The sequence below is a fragment of the Durio zibethinus genome, chromosome 4, assembly GCF_047325235.1.
Source record: "Durio zibethinus cultivar Kanyao isolate XHJ-2024 chromosome 4, ASM4732523v1, whole genome shotgun sequence".
Lineage (NCBI taxonomy): Eukaryota > Viridiplantae > Streptophyta > Magnoliopsida > Malvales > Malvaceae > Durio > Durio zibethinus.
The window spans coordinates 8,023,573-8,046,007 of NC_143165.1; the positions used below are offsets into that span (position 1 = coordinate 8,023,573).

General features: G+C 33.6%; 1 protein-coding gene across 9 annotated transcripts in view; it reads right to left on the minus strand.

Annotated features, from left to right (window-relative positions):
* Positions 1 to 22,435, minus strand: part of LOC111288550 (uncharacterized) — a 29,600-nt gene that overhangs the window by 3,535 nt on the left and 3,630 nt on the right. For all 9 annotated transcript variants that reach the window (XM_089759366.1, XM_089759364.1, XM_089759367.1 and 6 more), the window contains 4 exons: positions 20,567 to 22,112; positions 8,677 to 9,375; positions 6,945 to 7,901; positions 51 to 653 (listed from right to left, as the gene is read on the minus strand). In XM_089759366.1, the coding sequence (XP_089615492.1) occupies positions 51 to 653; positions 6,945 to 7,901; positions 8,677 to 9,375; positions 20,567 to 22,112 (3,805 nt within the window). The remainder of the gene's footprint in view (positions 1 to 50; positions 654 to 6,944; positions 7,902 to 8,676; positions 9,376 to 20,566; positions 22,113 to 22,435) is intronic.

The window sequence follows — 22,435 nt, forward strand, 5'->3', positions numbered from 1 at the left end:
AAAAGGAGTAGAAAGAACGTGAGAGTAAAGAGTGTTAGGTGGATAAATACCTGTTTTTTTGCATGCACAGTTAATGTTGAATCGACAGTGAAATTTGTTGTCATCTGGGAACATCCTTCAATCTTTAAGAAGCACAAAGATGGGAATACCAAATGATAACCCACAGGACCGAAGCTCACTAGGCGTGGCAATGTTACAAGATCCACCTCTTGTAATCGACTCAACATCAACAATTCCTTCTCACTTTTAACACCCGTTTCATCTTGGTCATGACCTTTTGATGATGATGCCGAAATGTTATCATTCCCAATTATTTGCTCCAGATTATCACATCGGAGTATTCGTAGAAAGGTCAATTGTGGAAATTTTTGAATAAGCATTATTGGGAAGATACATGTCAATTTACTGCAGTTGTCTACTTCCAATTTTCTAAGATTGGTTACAACTTGTATGAGACCCTTCCATATATCTCGTAGCCAAATCAGATTAACAAGCCTCATTTTCTCTAAACTTGAGATGAAGTATCCACCTCGAAGCTGAAATAGTTGTTCAAACTTCCCCACATTTATGTATTCCAAATTTGGTGATCTTTGTCTCAATTGGGTGTTGCACAACTCAACATCATTTTTAAATTCAAAACAGATAACCAACTCCTGTGTAAAAGAAAGAGCAGGCGTTACTCTATATATATATATTGATCTCAATTAATTTATGTATACTATCATATTGATTTTTTATTTTCAATTGTATGTGGAATCATGTAAAATTCATTATTAACAAGTTTCATAAAGAAAAAAAGAACAAATTATGTCGAAGTAAGGCTTATAATAAATTGTGTGATTGAAGCATAATACAAACAAAGCTATATATAAGTTCATTACAAATGTTAAGCATCAGTAAAAAAAAAAAAAAGCCAGATGATATGAATTCAAATCATATACATCATTTTGGTGATATAATCATCAAGGAGCAAAAGTAAATTTCTCAAAATATATATATATATATATATATATATATATATAAAACGTGACCATCTTTTAAGTTAGAAAAGTTTAAGAGACATATAAGGGAGATGAATGACACCGGAGTGTCTACATATCATACAACTTAGGCTGAGACTAAGGTAGATTTATCCAAAATAAGATGGGCAACTTGAGTTGAGACTAAGGCAGACTTATCAAAAAAAAAGATAGGCTTATTCTTGGTCCAAAACCACACATAAATAAGGTAAGCTAAAATAGGGAGATTGCGTTCACACTAACTAGAAAAGAAGATCATGAATATGAATGGGATTGTGGTCAGGTTCAGGAGTAAATGAGCAGATTATGCTCACATGCAAATCTCATGATTTTAGGCGTGATTCTAGCAATGCAATCTGAAAGTTTCCATGCTTAGAGGGATGTTCCTACCCTATATATTTTCTATTATTTTTTAGTAAAAAGCAAACTAGAGTTTTCTTTGTACTTAAGCAATCTCTTAGATTATTCTTCAAGTTCTATATCTCTTAGATAGATTTCCTAGAGTGGTGAACTTTTATTATTTTGTATCATTGATTAGAATTTTTAGGGTGTTGTTTCTATATCCTTTAGTTTCTAGTCCTGGTGGTGAACTTTTATCCCTTTTAATCTAATAATCATATTTAGTCATTATTCAAATTATTGTGAGTTATCTTCCTTGTGAGCTTTTATGTTTGCAGTTAATCTCAACATCTCAAACATCAATTTTCGGCATCAAATTGGTATCAGAGCTATGGTCAGTCATCATCGTCAAGCACCAACAGAAGAGGTTGAAGCCAACACCGATGTTGCAGCAACTACCAATGTTGACCCAAAGGATGCCCTCATAGAGGAGATGCGGCAACAGATCCTTCAACTGCAATATCGATTACATATACAAGAAGAGAGAAAGGAGATAAGGAGGCAACAAAGGAAAAACAAAGAAAATGAAGGAGAAACCAATCCATTCCATGAAAACAACAACGATTCTGATGATAGCACCTATCTCACCTACGGCAAGTTCGAGACTGTATGCACAGAAATCAACTTCAACCTAGCTTATTCAATCTGAAGATAGAAATTCTTGAGTTTGAGGGGAAAATGTAACCTAAAGAATTCTTAGATTAGCTACACACGGTGGAACGTATATTTGAATACCATGATGCCCTTGAACATCGCAAGGTGAAGTTAGTGACCATCACACTTAAAAAGCATGCATCCTTTTGGTGGGAAAATCTGAAGAAGCAAAGGGAAAGAGAAGGCAGGAGAAAAATTACAACTTGGGAAAAGATGAAAAAAGAGTTGAAGAGAAAGTATCTCCCAAACAAATTTCGGCAAGATGTTTTCCTTAGGCTCCATAACTTGAAACAAAGATCTCTCAATGAAGGAGTATACGGTTGAGTTTGACCACCTCATGTTAAAGTGTGAATTGATAGAATAGGATCAGACTATTGCCTGGTATCTTGGAGGATTGAAGATTGAAATAGGTAATGTGGTGCAACTTCAACCCTATTGGACTTTCAATGATGTATGCAAGCTTGCCCTAAAGGTGAAGAGACAACAAAAGGAGGCCCGTGGTAGTAACTTGAGATTTGGGTCCCGATAAGGCTATATCAATAAAGGTGGCTCATCCAAAACTATTGTTCCTTCTCAGCCCATTCCAAAGTAGCCCCAAAAGAAAGATGGGACCTCAACAAACAAGCCTTAGTCTAGTGCACAAACCAGGAGGTGTTTTAAATGTCAAGGGCTTGGACACATTGCCTCATAATGCCCAAACAGGAAGATTGTGACTCTAGTAGAGGAAGACTTGGAGGAAAATAAAGAGGAACTGGCTGAAGAGGATCAAAACTTTGAAAAGGAGGAAGAGGTAACATATGGTAATTGTGTAGCATCCTTAGTCATACAATGCAGTTTGAGTACCACACCTGTTGAGAAAGAAGATTGGTTGCGTAAAAACATGTTCCACACTTGATGTACTGCCTATGGGAAGGTATGTAATGTTATAATTGATAGTGGAAGTTTAGAAAACGTTTTTTCTACCTTTATGGTGTAGAAATTATGCCTCAAAGTAGTGGATCACCTCTAACCATATAAGTTGTCTTGGCTGCAGAAAGAGAATGAAATCAAGTTAGCAAGAGGTGTTTGGTTTCTTTTTCCATAGGAAAGAAATATAAAGATGAAGTGTGGTGTGATGTAGCTCCAATGGATGCTTGTCATTTACTGCTCGAAAGACCTTGGCATTATGATAGAAGGGTTATTTATGATGGTTGCCGCAATACTTACACATTTGTGAATGATAGATGCAAAATCATCCTAGACCCTACCAAACCCATGGTGATGTCAAAACCAACCAAAGGGGAAGTAAGCAGCTTGTTTACCAAGGCTAATTACAGAAAGAAAATTAAAATGGGTGGTACTATGTATGCACTGGTGTTAATTGAGAAGAATAAAGACAATGAGGAGCCCCCTGTAGTGATACAACCATTATTGACAGAATTTCAAGATGTTGTTCAAGAGGAGTTACCAGTTGGTCTACCACCAATGAGGGACATTCAACACAGCATAAAGCTTATCCTAGGAGCTGTTCTACCTAACAAGGTAGCCTATAGAATGAGTCCTAAAGAGCATGCGGAGTTGCAACGCCAAGTTGATGAATTGGTGAGAAAATGAATGGTGCATGAAAGCATGAGCCCTTGTGCAATCTTAGCCTTTTGGTGCCTAAGAAGGATAGATCGTGGTGCATGTGTGTGGATAGTAGGGCAATCAACAAAATCACAGTTGACTATCGTTTTCCTATTCCGCAATTAGATGACTTGCTAGACCAACTACATGGAGCAACTATTTTCTCCAAGATAGACCTACGCAGTGATTATCATCAAATTAGAATGAGGCCTGGAGATAAGTAAAAACCAGCCTTCAAGACAAGGGATGATCTCTATGAATGGATGGTAATGCCTTTTGATTTATCCAATGCTCCTAGTACTTTCATGAGATTTATGAATCATATCTTTAAACCTTGTATTGGCAGATATGTAGTAGTATATTTTGATGATATTCTGGTGTACAGTAAGGATGAGAATCAACACTTGAATCATCTACATCAACTGTTTTGCATATTGAGGGAACAAAAACTTTATGCTAACCTTAAAAAGTGCAGCTTCTTTACTTCCAGCCTTGTGTTCCTAGGGTTTGTGGTGTCAAAGAAAGTAATAAAGATGGATCCCAGCAAGGTTGAGGCAATTTTAAATTGGCCAACACCAGCATCTCTACATGATATCCGAAGTTTCCATGGTCTAGTGCTTCATTATGAGTCTTAGCTCAATTGTGACCCCTATCACTGTTGCATCTTTTTATAGGCGCTTCATTAGGAGTTTTAGCTCAATTGCGGCCCTTATCACTGAATGTTTGAAGAATGAAGTTTTTAAGTGGACCAAAGAAGCCCAACATAGCTTTGAGCTCATCAAGACCAGGATCACTGAAGCTCCCATCTTGTCCTTACCAGATTTTGATCAAGTGTTCGAGGTGGAATGTGATGCATCCAATTCTGGAATAGGTGCTGTTTTAAGTTAAGGAGGAAAGCCTATGGCATTTTTTAGTGAGAAGCTCAATGAAGCCAATAGGAAGTATTCAACCTATGACAAAGAATTCTATGCCATATATAGAGCTTTATTCCATTGGAGTTGGTATCTTCTTCCCAAGCCATTTGTCCTATATTCAGACCATGAGGTCTTGAAGTTTATCAATAACTAGCACAAGCTCAATCGAAGGCATGTAGCTTGGATGGAGTTTTTTCAAGCCTACAACTTCCTATCAAACACAAATTAGGAACCCAGAATGTGGTGACAGATGCTTTGAGTCGAAAGCACTCTTTATTGGGGATTATGGTTGTTGAAGTTATTAGATTTGAGGTGATCAAAGGGCTCTATGAGATAGATCCTTACTTAGGCTGAATTTGGGAAGAATGCAAGCAAGAACCACGCCATCAGTTTTTGTTACATGATGGATATCTCTTCAAGGCTAACAGCCTTTGCATTCCCTCATGTTCCTTGAGACAAGCCTTAATCAATGAGGCTCATGATGGTGCACTGGGTAGACACTTTGGAAGAGACAAGACACTTGCTCTTTTGCAGGACGAATTTTATTGGCCGAGAATGGAGAGGGATGTGATGAAACACATTGAACAATGTAGAGTGTGCCACATTGCCAAGAGTCATGGTCAAAACATTGGATTGTATACTCCATTGCTCGTGTCAAATGCTCTTTGAAAGGATGTTAGTTTGGACTTTGTGGTTGGACTACCCATAACTCAAAGGAACAAAGACTCTATCATGGTGGTTATGGATTATTTTTCCAAGATGGCCCATTTCGTTCCTTGTAAAAAAACTATAGATGCTTCTCATGTTTCTGATCAATATTTCAAGGAAATTGTGAGGTTACATGAAGTTCCTAGATCCATGGTGTCCGATTGGGATTCTAGGTTTCTTAGCCATTTTTTACGCACCTTTTGAAGGAAGCTTGACACCAATCTCAAGTAAAGTTCCTCCTATCATCCTTAAATAGATGGTCAAACAAAAGTAACCAACCGTAGCTAGGACAACCTTCTAAGAAGTTATGTAAGAAAGAATATCAAGCAGTGGGATCTTGTTTTACCTCAAGTAGAGTTTGTCTACAACTGCTCACCAAGCCAATTACTGATTTATCACCCTACCATAGAGGGAATGCTAGTTCAGATTTGAGGACAAGTCTTTTTCAATCAGAAGAAATTGACAACGGAGTGTCTGCACATCATACAACTTGGGCTAAGACTAAGGCAGACTTATTCAAAAATAAGATGGGCCTAGCCTTGATCCAAATCCACATATAAATAAGGTGGGCTGGAATAGGGAGATTGCGTTTGCACTAACTAGAAAAGAAGATCATGAATATGAATGAGATTGTGGTCAGGTTCAGGAGTAAAGGCGTAGATTATGTTCACATGCAAATCTTATGATTTTAGACATGATTCTAGCAATGCAATCTGAAAGTTTTCATGCTTAGTGGGATGTTCATAGCCTATATATTTTCTGCTATTTTTTGGTAAAAGGAATACCAGTGTTTTCTTTATACTTAAGCAATCTTTTAGATTATTTTTCAAGTTTTGTATCTCTTAGGTGAATTTCCTAGAGTGGTGAACTTTTATTATTCTTAATCCTTGATTAGAATTCTTAGGATAATGTTTCTGTATCTCTTAGTTTCTAATCTTGGTGGTGAACTTTTATCTTTTTTAATCTAATAATCATATTCTGTCATTATTCAAATTATTGTGAGTTATCTTCTTTGTGAGTTTTTTTGTTTGCAGTTAATCTCAACGTCTCAAACATCAATTTCTGGCATCAATGAACAACTCACATTTGGCAAAATCTACTAATGGATTAAATGAAATACAAAGATTAATCAACGATAACGAACCATGGCAGTGAATTTTTTAGAAGGATTTAACAACTATGAACTATTTGTCCTTTAGCCGGCAACCATTTCTCCCATCGATTGGTTTTTTGTTTTATTTTCTAGCAGATTCAATATTGATTTTTGATACAAAAGATATTGTATTTTGAGAATAGAAAAAAAGAATTATAATTGTTGTGATAATAGTAGGACAGTGTAAAACAAATATTAATTTTTTTTTGGTATATAAGATGGAGATCTTGAATTAAAAGCAAAACCTCTATATTGTCATAAAAGCTTATTTACCGTTAAGCTAAGAAACTGAGGACAAGCAAATATTAATTTAAACATTATGGTGGTGCTCCTAATTTTGCTAAATGCAATTACATAACATAACAACAGTACGATAATGTAGAGTGCAAAATCATTTAATTAATGAAGAAGTATTTCAAATAATTTATCTTCTAAAATTTAAACAAAAAAGAAAAGAAAAGAAAAGAAAAGAGTAAAAGAATTACTACTTACCTTTAATTGAATAGGCTTGTCAACTTCTTGTTGAATGGTAAAATTTGTCAATGGAGGACAGTCGATAACATCTACTTTTTTCAAAGCAGGCAGTTTGACAAAATAGTTTTCTGCAACAAAACCATTCAAATTTGTTAATTTACGAAATTTTAGGTTTTGCAGACAAGGAAAACCTTGAGCCAAAGTGTTTGGAAAAACATATTCTAGTCTTGGGCATCCAGTTATATCCAGAGTTTTCAAGTTTGGCAAGCACAGAGTGTCTGATTCTGTTTGATCATCATCACTTTCTAACTCCAGGAAAACATGCTCCAATTTATCACAATAACCAATCACTAGTTCTTCTAGAAGCCTTAGGGTTTGAACGATGGAGGCTGAGAAGAGAGATTTCAATTCGTTACATCTTCTTATATTTACAATCTTCAGACTTCGGAGGCTAACGTAATGGGCGGGACCTTTTAATATCCATTTCAATTCTGGCAGATACCATACCCTCAAAAAGTCTAAATTTGACAGTAATGGTGCTTGATTTTCTTCCCTGTTATAAAGAAACTCATCGATTCGAAATATCTCTTGCAACCTTCCATTTTGTTCAACTGTCAGCTTTTTTAGATTTCGTTCCATGGGAGATAAAGAGACAATATCCTTGCATCCTCTGACCGTCAAGATTTCTAGGTTTCGTAGGAAACCCTTCGGAGGCTGGCCCTTGCACAACATTTCCAAACCAATCATGTTTTCCATGACTAATTCCACCAAATTAGTGAATATTCCACTTGTTGGGACATGCTCGTTTGTTGAATCAACCAAGCATTCAAGATCCTTGCAATCCATAAGTTTAAGGGTTGTTAACCCTTCTAGATCTGCATCTGCAACGAGATTTTTGTGATCCATATTAATTCTGCTGAGAATAAGATCTTCTGTTTTGCATAACGACTCTTTGAATACGGACAATCGAACTCCCTGATCATAGTTCATCACATAAATTAAAATTGTAAAATCATTCACTAGTAAAAACACACGGCAAAAAAAAAGTGGAGTCAATTTCATATGTAGCTAATATTAAAATTGATCGGAATTAGATCACTGATTCAAATGTACGACTGGATCTGATTACTATGATATAAACACCACAGCTACGAAACTTTTCCTTTTTCCAGCAACCATTTCCCACCAAAAAGGATCCTTTATTGATTTTTTTTTTTAAAAAAGATTTTGTTAATATATACTCCTATTGAACATGCAATTAACTATTTACATATAAAATGAGGTAAAGAAAACTTTCGATGAATCTTAACTAGCTAGAGATAAATATAGAAACTTTAATTTTATTTTCAAAGAAATAAAAGAATTCACTTGCCCTTGCATTTTGTTGGAAAAAAGAAAAAAAAAACACTCATACTTCCTCCTTCTCAACTATTGCTTTCTTTTTTTAATTTTCAAACAATCATTAATTATTTTTTAAAATATCCCTTTACAATTTTGAAAGGAGTAGTTTTTCAAACATTTATTTATTATAATTAAATTATATAAAATATTTAAAATAATTTGCGTCAAAATTAAAAAAATTTTATATTAATAAAAAAACTAAAATGGTATTTATTACGAGATAACCGAAAATCATTCTAAATTCAACGTAATAGATATGAAATTCAAGAGACACTTCAAAATCTACTCAATAAATATCTACATTATTATGACAATCAAATAAAAAGAAAAAGATTAAAAGAAATAGTACCTTTAAGTCAACCCGCTTGTTAAGTTTTTGAATGGAAAAGTTGGTGAATCGAGGACACTCAGAAACTCTTAAATTTTCCAAAATAGGCGCTTCAAAAAAATAGTTTTGAGGACCAAAACTGCTCAAGTTTGTTAACCTATCAAGTTGTAGATGCTTTAGACATCGGAGCATAATACCATGTTCAACTCCATCTTGTTCTTTTGCCTCGATGTAGAAGACTTGCTCTAATTGAGGACACTCACTTACCGAAGCCGATTCTAGTTTAGGAAGACCTGGAGAAAAAGAGGTTTGAAATACCACTTGCAACTTCCTACAATCTCGTACAACCAGTTGCTGCATATTTTGTAATTTTCCTGTAGGAGACAAAGAGACAATATCCCTGCAATTTTCAACTTTCAAAATTTTTAAATTTTGCAGGAAACCTTGTGGAGGCTGACCCTTGCATAATATTTTCAAACCAACCATATCATTTATAACTAATTCGACCAAATCGGTGAATGCAGAAGTTGGCACCTTCATTGTTGTCGTATCAACCAAGCATTCGAGATCCTCGCAATATTCCAGTAGAAGGGAAGTTAATCCACATTGTCCCTCTCCGTTTGCATCTGGAACCAGATTATGACTTCCCACCCTACTTCTCCGGAGAATAAATTCTTTTGTATTGCTGAATAATTCCTTGAATGCTGATAACCGAACCTCCTGATTATAATTCATCACACAAATAAAAAACATTATATCAATTAATAATACTCATACTAACAAACTATACATTAATTGATCATATATGTGTTGTAGAGCAAACCCTGTTGCTTTCTTTCAAGTCGTCTGAAATGATTACAATAATTATTGCAAAAATGCCAAAAGAAATAATTGCAGAAGGTGCTAGAATTTTAACATAGCTCGAGCCTACTTGCAAAACTTTTTTTACAGTGCTACACACGTTCACGTATATATTACACTTAAATAATGTAATCACCTATTTTCATGTTTTATTCTAGGGATTTAAATGAAATGTATTAAATTTTTTTCGGACTACAATAAAATTTTGAAAATACATGAGCTTTGCACATATATTTTTTAATTATTTATACTTGAATTAAAATATAAAATATTAAAATGTACCAAAAAATATTATATTTAATATTTGTAACAATATAAAAATCAAAATTTATAATCTATACCTTACATCAATGACATATTATAATTTTATCCCCAAATTAATTTAAGGGGTAATTATGGTAGTAACATATTTTCTCACTCTCCACAAAATGAAAAGGAAAAACATAGAAAAGCTTTCCTTTTCTCAACCTCATTAAATAGGTCCATTGGTCTATTCTTTAAGCTACCTATAAATATAAGAACTTTGTCAAAAAAAATATATATCAATTCAAAGTGAGTGAACCATTATAAATAATCTTAATTAATTTATTGATGTTTGTGTGTTAATGTTTATATATTTTTATATATTTATTATAATTATTATTTTTTTGTTTATACATATATGTATATATTTTGTTATTTGTAAGAATCCACTTACGACAGTATAAATTTTATATTTTTTTATCTTTAAAAGAAAAATAAATTTATGATTAATATCAATCGAATAATATTTTTAATCTTAATCATTTTAATTTAAAAGTAAGTTAAACTTATACTAATAGAAATGGATTCCTCTCCTTTTGTTATTGATATATCTATATTTTATTTATTATTTATATATTACATACATTTTTTAAAATAAAAAGTGCAAAACCTATGCTCCGCACATGGAAATGCGAAATTTCATCTGGTTACAATTAAAACAAACCCCATACATTTTCCTCAACAATTGAATGCCAATTGAATTGAAGGGGTACCATAGCAAGTCAATTGATTGCCACACGTCAACCTAATTAAATAACCACTTCATTATCACATCGACTTAATTAAATACCAATTAATTACAAACTCAACCCAAATTAATGCCAATTGATAGCCAGCTCAGCTTAATTTTATTGACGCTTGACCCCTTATTTGGCAACCTGATTAGTTTTTAGCCTAATGGATCTATGCATGCAATACCATAAATCTCAAAAGAATAAAATAAAACAAACAAAATTCTTTCAAAAAAAAAAAACCTCAAAAATTTGAAAAAAAGTAATTCAAAATTCAAAATTTTTGAAAATATCATCTCCCAAAATTAAAACATACTAACAAAAAAAAAAAAATCCAAAAAAGGTCCATGCAATAATCTAAAAATCAAAAAAGAAAAAAAAAACACATACACATGTAAATCTATATCTTTAAATATAAAAAAGAGTTTGAATCTAATCCCAAAAAAATCTTTGGAAAAAGAGAAGCCTAAATAGAAATCTATCAACAAAAAAAAAAAAAAAAACCTTACTAAAAGAATCAAAACCTTTAAAAACCCTAAAAAAAAAAGAAATCAGCCTCATTCCTAAAGGCATGCAAAACAATAATAACCAACATATCCGTCAGACAAGAGCAATAGACAAGTATACATCAAAAATAAATAAATAAATAAATAACTAGCAGGATTTTAAAAAACGGTGGTGCAAGCCATATAATGGCACTATTTCGTGATAACATTATATTTTGCAACCATTATTAGAAAAAAGCGAGGGAGAATTTCAATCTCAACCGTAGCGGCTCATCGCATCCGTTACAAAACAACATATCGGATATTAGTGGACTATTAGGTTTTCAATCTAAACATGTCAAGAATTTTTTTTTTTTTTTTTAATTTTCATTGTGCAAAATTGATTCGAGAGAAACCCAAAAACCAGAAAAAGCTCTAACTCAATTCACACACTCAAATTCAGAATTTCAGCTTTATTCATCAACATCAAGCAGCGCAACAAAGTAATTGATTGGAATTTGGAAGGTAAGCAACTTAAAATTACAAATGTTTTTGTTGGTTCTGTTGCTCTTGAATATTTCGGTCTTCAATCGACTGCCTGACCATCAATTTCATAACTCTACAGCTAGAGAGCAAGGGCTAGTGGGCTGCTTGGCTTGTTGGCCGTTGGGTGCCTAAGCCTAAAAGTTGAACTGTTGTTTAGAGGAAGGTGAGAGGCTTCAAGCTTGTGTCGACTTGAATTTATGGATTTGGGGGGGGGGGGGGGGGGTTTATGTGTTTGGGTCTGAGATGAGATGAAAGAGACAACAACATAGAGAAGAAAGTAAAGAAGTGAGAAGAGAGGAAGAAGAAGAGTGAAAAATGATAAAGGTTGAGGTCGTGAAGGACTGAAGGGCTAGGGGATGAGGGGAAAAAAAGGAAGAGTGAAATGTGTGGTTTGTTGGATTGTAAACCCAATTATATTGGGTTAGTCACTTGTCTTTTATTTTTCTAGTAGCACATTTACTTTACACTTTGAGTGGGACCCTTTTTGTGTTCTATAGTTAGGCCCACTATAATGTAGATGAAGTAAATGCTAGAATGAATATAGGGGCTGAAAAAACAGTAGAGAAATTAGGGTGTTTAACGTGAAAAAGGAAGGAAGAAAGATGGATTTTTTGTCTTTGTGAGAAAAATGCAAACTTTTGTGTAAGTTATCTCTTACTCTACTAAATGAATATCTTTGATGCATTTGAAGTAAAGAACATATTTTGTTTGTTATTTACAAACTTGAAAGTTAGCTATACTTAATAGTTAGTTATATGGTTATTTGAACTTTAAGCTTAGTTGATTGGAGATAATTTTTTGTGTGAAACTTGTGCTGAAAATTTGTGTATGATTGTGGTGAAAAGTTGTGATTTTGGTGGTTCATTGAAGCTTGGGTTATTATGTTTCAAGAAGTTTATTGCATGCCAAGTGTTTGTGAAAATGTCTTTTAGGGCCTTCCTTCCAACAAAAGTGGTATCATAGCTTGTGGTTTGTTAGTGTTGAATCCTTGGTGAAGCTTACTAAACTTGGGTTTTTCATTTGCGGTTTTTATTGGTGTGGTGATTTGTAGTGGGTTTTGGTGAAGTTGGCATAATGATGGCTAACAACTTTGTGCAACCCCAAATTCCTATGTTAGGCAAGAACAATTATGATAATTGAAGTATACAAATGAATGTGTTGTTAAAGTCTTAAGACTTACGAGAGATTGTTCACAAGGGGTTTGAGGAACCTAGCGAAGCGGAGGAAGAGAGACTAGCGAAGGCTCAAAAGTCTACTCTTAAAGATGTGAGGAACAAAGATAAGAAAGCTTTATTTGTGCTCTAGCAAACAATTGATAAGTCAAACTTTGAGAAGAATTCGACAGTGACAACTTCTAAGAAGTCAAAAGATATCCTCAAGGATTTACATAGAGGGATTGACAAGGTCATGAAGGTTCGTCTACAAGTGTTAAGGGGTGAGTTTGATGCTATATACATGAATGAGATTGAGACCATTTCAAAGTACTTTGGAAGAGTGTTGGCTATTGTGAATGAGATGAGGAATGGTGAGAAACTTGGTGATCTCCCAATTTTGAAAAAGATTCTTTGATCTTTAACTCCAAAGTTTGAGCAAATAGTGGTGATTGTTGAAGAAGCAAAGGACTTGGAGGACATGAAAGTTGATGAATTGATGGGAACATTGGAAGTACATGAACAAAGGTTGAACAAGAAAACGACTAGCCATTGACCAAGCCCTTCACACTAAGCTTAATTTGGATGAAGATAGAAAAGAAGTTGGTCCTTAAGGTACTCAAAGAGAAAGAGGTAGAGGTTATAGAGGCCGTGGTAGAAGTAATGCAAATAGAGGTCATCACTATGAAGATGGTGGTAGAGGTTATGATGATAAAAAAAAGGCTTTATAAGTAGAGGTAGAGTAAGAGGTGGACGACATCAATCATGGCATGTTCCAAGAGGAAGAGGTAGAAATGATGGCAACTTTAACAACTTTCCAAACCGGCAAGGTTATGACAAAAGAACGTTCAATGCTATAATAGCTATAAATATGGGCTTTATAGTAATAAATGTTAGGGAAAGCAAGGTGCTGAAGTGGATGAGCAAGCAAACTACATTGAGAAGGATTTTGGTGATGCGGATTCTACTTTGTTGTTCACTTCTAATAGGACTATTGTTGATGAAAGCAACACTTGGTATCTTGATAATGCGATTAGCAACCATATGACCGGAAACAAGAATGTCTCTGTTGAGTTGAATGAAGTAGTGAAAGGCAATGTCACTTTTGGAGGTGAATCCAAAGTTTGAGTGGAAGGAAAAGGTAACATTCTCCTCAAGCTCAAGAATGGTTCTCATAATTTTGTTTCTGATGTTTACTATATTCCTTTTTTGAACACAAAAATTTTGAGTTTGGTATAACTTTTAGAGAAAGGTTATGTAATACATATGGAGAATGGTCTTTTCACTATAAAAGATGGGAATGGGAAGTTGATTACTATTGTGAAGATTTCAAATAGAATGTTTCACCTGAATTTGCAATATGATAAAATTCATTACTTGAGTTTTATTATGCAAAATGAGTCTAGGTTGTGGCACTTGAGGTTTGGGTATTTTAATTTTGATGGCTTGAGAGCTTTGGCAAGTAAGAATATGGTGAAAGGGTTGCCTTATATTAGTCATCCAAATCAAATTTGTGAAGGGTGCATTTTTGGCAAACCACATAGGATAAGTTTTGGCAATGAAGGCAGGTGGAGAATAACTAGACCTTTGGAGCTTGTGCATATCAACATTTGTAGTGCTTTGAAACCAATCTCAAGTGGACGGAATAGATATTTTGTGACTTTTATTGATGATTTTAATCAAAAAACTTGGGTGTATTTCTTGAAGAGGAAGTTTGCACTTGTTAGATGTATTCAAAGAGTTCAATGACATTGTGGAGAATCAAATTGGTTATTATTTAAAGATTCTAAGGTCTGATCAAGGTGGAGAGTACACTTCGGATCAATTCAAACACTTATGCAAGGAGTATGGGATAATGCACCAAGTCACCCCTTCTTACACTCCATAACTCAATGGAGTTGCTGAAAGGAAGAATCGGACAATTTTTGGATATGGCAGAGTATGATGAAGGGAAAGAAGAGGCCAAGAGAGTTTTGGGCAGGTGGAAGCGATTGCATGCACGTGTACTTGTTGAATCGATGTCCTACTAAAAATGTTTACTTGAAGACTTTGGAGGAAGCTTGAAGTGGTTTAAAACCAAGTATAGCCCATCTCAAAGTATTTAGGTGTATTGTTTATGCCAAAATTCTGGAAGCTAGAAGAACAAAGCTTGATTACAAAGGGGAAAAATGTAGCTTTCTTGGTTATGGTGCATCGGCTATGGGTTACAAGTTGGGCAACTCACTTTCTAAAAGAGTTTTTATGAGTAGAGATATAATCTTTGAAAAGAATGGCATGTGGTATTGGAATCATGATGAAGTAAGTGTTGTGGAACTTCAACTTGAGCATGAAGGAGAACCTATAGTGGTCCAATGTGTAGAGCCACAAACACCTCTTCACACTTCCCCTACAACATCATCTTTATCATCATTTTCATCATCCGGAGAAAGCCCTAGTGAAAGGCCTCGAAAAACTAAAAGCTTAATAGAGATTTATGATGCCACCAAAAATAATGAAGATATTAATTTTTATTGTTTTTATATGCATTGTGATCCTATTTGTTTTGAAGAGGCTATTCAAGAAGGGAAATGGAAGAAAGCAATGGATGAGGAAATGAAGGCAATTGAGAAGAAATAATACTTGGTCCTTAACTTCTTTACTGGAAGGTAAAAAGGCCATTGGTGTGAAATGGGTGTACAAGACTAAGAAGAATGCAAAGGGAGAAGTTCAAAGATGCAAGGCGAGATTGGTGGCAAAAGGGTACAAGCAAAAGCCCAGTATTGATTATGGTGAAGTTTTTGCTCCGATTGCTCAGTTAGAGACCATTAGATTGATGATTTCCTTCATTGCCTAAAATGGTTGGAAACTTTATCAATTGGATGTCAAGTTCACATTCTTGATTGGTTTTCTTGAAAAAGAGACATATGTGGAACAACCCTTGAGGTATGTGAAACCAAGTTGTGAAGGCAATGTGTACAAGTTGAGAAAGGCTTTTTATAGGCTCAAGCAAGTACCATGTGTATGGAATGCCAGAATTACAAGTATTTCCATAATAATAGGTTTGAGAAGTGTCCTTTTGAACATGCTTTGTATGTGAAGAAGACCACTTGTGGAGATGTGTTATTTGTGTCTCTGTGTTGATGATTTGATCTTCATCGAAAATAATGCAACCATGTTTGATGAATTTAAGAAAAGTATGATTCAAGAGTTCGAGATGACAGATATTGGCTTGATGGCACACTTTCTTGGCATTGAAGTAGTGCAAAAGGATGATGGGATCTTTATTTTTCAAAGTGCATATGCGAAGGAGGTTCTCAAAAGATTCAAGATGGAGCTTGTAATGAAATGAACACCCTTTTAATTGTGGCTTGATGTTTAGGAAAAGTACTGATGGTAGTAATGTGGATCCTACATATTTCAAGAGCCTAGTTGGAAGTTCACGCTATATCACTTGCACTAAACGTGACATTTTTTATCGAGTTGATTGGTAGATACATGGAGGCACCGGATTAATCACACCTTAGTGTGGGAAAGATGATCTTAAGGAATCTCAAAGGAACTATCAATGATGGCTTGTTCTATTCTTATTGCAATGATGTGAAACTTGTTGGTTATTCGGATAGTGATTGAGGTAAAGATTTGGATGAAAGAAAGAACACTTTTGGTTTTGCTTTCTTTGTTGGTGATTGTGCATTCACTTGGTCATCCAAGAAGTAACCTATTATGACTTTATTAACTTGTGAAACGGAGTATATAACGGCAAATTCTATCATTTGTCATGCTATTCAGTTAAGAAATGTATTGAACTATTTGGGGTTTGTGCAAGAGTGTCCTACGGAGATTTTTGTTGACAATCACTCGGCTATTGCTTTGGCCAAGAATTCGGTGTTTCATGAAAGAAGTAAACACATTGAAACTCGCCATCACTTTATTTGAGAGCATGTGGAGAAGAATGAAATTGAGTTAGTGCATTACAAGTCTCAAGATTAAGTAACGGATATCTTTACCAAGCCATTGAAGATTGATGTGCTTAGAAGGATGAAGATGATGTTGGAAATGAAAAATGGTAATTGGGTTTAAGGTGGACGTTGGATTGTAAACCTAATTATATTGGGTTAGTCACTTGTCTTTTCTTTTTTCTAGTAGCCCATTTACTTAGCACATTGAGTTGGAACCTTTTTTTCTTCTATAGTTAGGCCATTATAATGTAAATGAAGTAAATGATAGAATGAATATAGGGGCTGAAAAAACAGTGTAGAGAATAGAGAAGATAGGGTGTTTAACATGAAAGAGGAAAGAAGAAAGATGGATATTTTGTCTTTGTGAGAAAAATGCAAATTTTTGTGTAAGTTATCTCTTACTCTACTAAATGAATATCTTTGATGCATTTTGAAGTAACGAACATGTTATTTTGTTTGTTATTTACAAATTTGAAAGTTAGTTATATGGTTATTTGAACTTTGAGCTTAGTTGATTGGAGATAGTTTTTTGTGAGAAACTTATGCTGAAAATTTGTGTATGATTGTGGTGAAAAGTTGTGATTTTGGTAGCTCATTGAACCTTGGTTTATTATGTTTCAATAAGCTTTATGGAGCTTGCATGTCAAGTGTTTGTGAAAATGTCTTTTAGGGCCTTCCTTCCAACATGATTTGCATAAGGACTAAAGGGTCTGGTGGGGCCGTGAGGCAATAGATTGGGATTTTATTACTTTATTGTGGAATTTTGACTTAGTGGGAATTTTGATTTAAGGGGAATGGATTGGAAAATTTTATTGTTGACTGGTCAATTTTTTTTTTTTTTTAATTTGGAGGAAAATATTTAATTTAAAGGGAATTTTTATCAATTTCATACAAGATGTTCATAATGACAAACATATTTTTTATAAAGAAAAATTTATTGTTCACTTTATGTCATTTTGTTATAATTCTAAAAAAATTGTGAGTAATTTTTTATCAAGTAAATAAATTACTTTAAAAATTTTAAAATAAGGTTTTTTTTATGTTTATAATTACAATTAATATATTTTATAGTCGTGTAAAATTAAAAAAAAAATTCATGACCTTAATGAGCAAAAAAATCGTGATGGAATCTGTTACGTTCGCAATCACAATAAACATGAGGCAATTAAAAAAGCAACCGTGATCACAATTTAAACTAGCGGAGACTAGGGTTTCTGATAATTTTGTTAGGATTTTTGGGTGAGAGGTAGATATTGTAGGCATTGATTCGGGCTTAGGATCTTGGGTTCATTAGAGTTTGGTAAAGTGAAAAAGGCAGAAAAGGAAGAAACAAAGTTGCGCTTTCAGAGACCATGGATGGCGGGGAGGACGACATCGTTTAAAGATTTTCAGTGCTAGCTTTCCGTGGGGTTTTTAGCTGTTTGGACAGGTGTGAGAAAAGGAAAAGACGGATGGTGTTTCAGAGTTATCGGACAGCAGCAGGAGGTCCTATCGACTATAGGATATTATGACTTAAGGTCGTAGATATGTGGATTTCCAAGGATTTTCAAACAAAAGCAATTTGATAATAGGAAAAAGAGGCTCGGGTAGAGTATCAAAGTTGATTTTGGGAGGCTTTCAACTTTAGCGAGTGACGGGTATCAGCCGATTAAGGCTACACTAATGGCAATTGCATGATAAAATATGAAAAAGACAAAAGAGAGGTTTGGGTAGAAAGAGAAATTGAAATTAAGAGAAATAGGGAGAATTGAACTAACTAAAAAAAATCAATTTTGGATTATTTACTTGCACCAAAACGGTGCATTTGGTTCAATTTATAGAATGCAATTAGGTCTAAGCAAGAAAAGGTTGTGCGGCGTAAGCTTATATGGTTTTAGTACCATATTCTAAAATATTCATTGATCAGATGGATGACTATTTTGAACAGGTTTCTAACAATGGATAGATTGAGAGGTTGGAGAATAGAGTTTGAAGGTAGACTTGTGTCAAAAGTGAGGGTGGATCAAGGTATCATGTGTTTTTCGGTTGTGCTTACACTAAAGAAATCTGGCAAAGGACATTTTAAATGCGCAGGATTAATCAAAGAGTAGGAAGTTGGGTTCCTGAGCTGAAATGGGCAGAGAATAGGATGAATGGGAGAACCCTGATGTCTATCATACTAGCCAAAACTTGGAATGCTTGTATATATCATGTATGGAAGGAAAGGAATCAACGGCTGTTTAAGCATATGGAGGAGACACTAGAACAAGTGATTGATGGACCAAGGACATTGTCAGGAATAGGCTACACGGACCGAGTTGGATTGCTGGAGATGTAATTAACAAACAACTTTGGGCTGATTGGAATCTTAAAGTATTTATGATATAAAAGGCTGCTATTAGAATGCCATTCTTTAATACTTTGTACAGATTGTGGAATAGTGGTGTTATAACATAATTCTGCTAGTTTTGGATAATAAAATTACTGCTTACCAAAAAAAAAAAAAAAAAAAACAGATCGAAAAGAAAGGATCCCAAAAGAAAAGGACTCCAGACTAATTGGACTTGCCGCGTGGAGGTCTGTTTCACTGTTGGGCCTTTGGTTAACATTATGTTTTTAAGTTCACTTCAAAAAATAACAATGTGTGATTTTACTATTAATATTAGTTATAAATTTATTTAATTTAAAATAAATTTTGTATAAATATTTTTTAAAAATTTTACCCATACAATCACGGTTCAATGTAAATTAAATTTATAAAATTGTTTTAAAAAAGTAAAAAATAATAAAAATATAATTTAAAAAAATATGAATAAATATCATAAAAATATTAATATTTGTTAATAATAATTTAACCATAGAAAAATTTTATTTTTGAGATTATATTTTTAAATGACGATTTTATTTCATTGTTGCATGGTTTTCATTAAATGAAATTAATAAAATGAAAATTAATATATTTTTATACCATCAATAATAATATGCATTAAGTTATACAATAAAATAAAAATATTTTAAAAAACGCATATAAATTACACTTGCAAATGCATTTGTATAATGTTACTTGTAAATAATTAATTTTCATAACAAACAAAAATAATTATATTTATATTACTATTAATATATATATATATTAAAACATACAAAAATAAAATTATTTAAATAAATAATTATTATTTATATGCTTTAATTTAAAATTAAATAATATTAATTCAATTAAAAAATTATATATTTTAAAAATGACATCCCTCGATCGGTGAAGCAAGGGCAACCTTCCAATAAATATATATATATATATATATATATATAATATATATATATACAGAAGAAACTCAATATTAGAGTCATGTTTGAATTAATAAAAAGGAATACACATAATTACGTATGTGTCGAAATAGTTTCTTTTTAGTTTCTTTTTCCTCTTCTAAATCAGTAAGAAGATAATGATAAAAGTTTAGAAATATTACATAAAGTAAAAAATTTCAAAAAGACATTTTACAACTACTGTTCATGTAAAGTACATTTGGAATTTTTTGAAATCAAGTAACCTAAGCAATCTATATTTATCAAAAAAAAAAAAAAATTAAATGATTTAATGATCTAAGGATGATAGCTGCCTAAAAATCTGAACCAACCAAAATTCCCAAATGGCATCATGCCTTGAAATCTTTTTTTTCTTAGACCTAGTGTCTCTGCGTGTATTCGGGTGTGTATTAAATAAAACCATTTTAGGTCGAGAATCGAGAGCTCTAAACAACTACATGAGTTAACTAAAGCACCAATGACTCCTCCTAAAAGAGAATATTTTGGTTTCAAAGCAAGATCAAAAGTTATGAATTTCATCTTAAATTAATAATTTGAAAAATGTTTTAAAATAAATAAAATTAAACTACTAGATAATGAGAAAAAGAAAGTACCTCCAGCTCAGCCTTCACAGCTTCAAAATGAACACTAGAATCAGTTAATAGAGGGCAAGAGATCACTGTCAACTTCATCAAAGATGTAAGAAACTTTAGTCGGGGAAGCATAGTGTCATTTTCATCCCTTTCTTTTGCAGGTCTGAACACTTGTTTTAATTGATGGCAATTAATTATGTAAAGATTTTCCAGTTGCGGAAACCCTTGGGGCGCCATCATCCGCGGAAAAATATATTCCAAACCATCACATTTATCTATCTCGACATATGTTAACTTTGGGAAGCACAAAGAAGTGTGAGAATTGATGGTTGATGATATTTCTTCTTCAACACCTTCCGATTCTGTGACTATTTGCTTCAATTCACCACAGCCCTTTATCTGAAGATATTCTAAGAGTACCAGACTTTGAGCTACAGAAAGTGAGAAGAGAGATTTCAGACTTGGGCAAAAGATTAGCTTTAAATCCACTAAACGTCCAAGGCTTATATGAGTTGGCAATTCCCATATGCAACGCAAATGAGACAAATCCTTTAGATACAAGCGTTCTAGGCTTGAGAGCAATGATGCGTGATTTTCCACCTTCTCCATCTGAAATACCACTAACAGATTCTCACAGGATTCAACTTTCACTTCTTTTAGATTTTGTAAAATCAATGAAACTGGCACCTTCTGTTGTGTTTTATCATTCAAGCATTCTACATACTCATCCTCCATCTCTGAGACTTTAAGAAACTCTATTTTCCAAAGTAACTCTAAAATTACATTTAAAGGAAACCCCCCCTCAATCTGCAAGGACGATCTTGATGAGGTTACCGGTTTATCCCTATAAGAGTTCCTTTCCTTTATGGCTATTTCATATCTTTGCAATCTAGGAAACTCAAAGTCATTCGGAATATGTAAAAAAGGTAACTCCAAGTATAGTGCCTCTAATCTAGATAAGAATCTTAGCTCCGGAAGGATAGCAGTACTTGCCTTTCCACTTGCAATCTCTAAACCTTTTATGTATAGCTCCTCCAGCTGGTAGAAACTTCGAATCAAATTAGGGGGAAATCTTGACAAAATTTTACAATTAGTTAGATCCAACACCTTAAGATTTTTCAAATTCCCGAATTCATCTGCCAATTCCTGGACTTCTGAACCACGCAAACTGAGAATCTCAAGTGTCGTCAGGTTTCCAAGGGATGAGAAGTCTTCTACCCCGTAGAAATTTTCTACATGTAGAGCTCGAAGTTTTCTTAGAGACATAAGAGAATTCAAAGAAAACTCCCAACGATAAGGCTTCACAAGACTCAGAACTCTCAATTCTTTCATCTCTTGAAAACATTCATTTGATGTATGACAGTTCTTTAGCAATAGGATCTCAAGCTTCGGACAAACCAATCCCTTAGGAAATTTTTTTTTTTCACCATCCAACAATGAGATTGCATTACAAGGTTCAAGGCTTTCATTCGCTAACCCCAAACTAGGTTTTATCATAAAATCACTTTCTTCTTTGGATGCAACCCATAGAGCAACATCACGAACCATGTCATGTAATTTGACATACCTGATCATGCCAAAACACAAGACAATATGTTGTGGCTTATACTTATTTAAAGGATAATTTCATATATATGTACACATACGGGAGAATCAAGCATTTAAACTCAATTCTTTGAACATAGGAAAGCATATGCACTTACCATTAAACCAAATAATTTGGTGCTTTAAAAGATAAATATTTGTACAAGATAAAAGATAAAAGATATAAAGTAAAAAAAAACAATAAGAATAAAAATGAAGAAAAAAAAAAGAGAAAGAGAATAAAATAACCTTATATGATATTTCGCATGACATAAATTAAAAAAAAAATGACAGACTTTAATAATT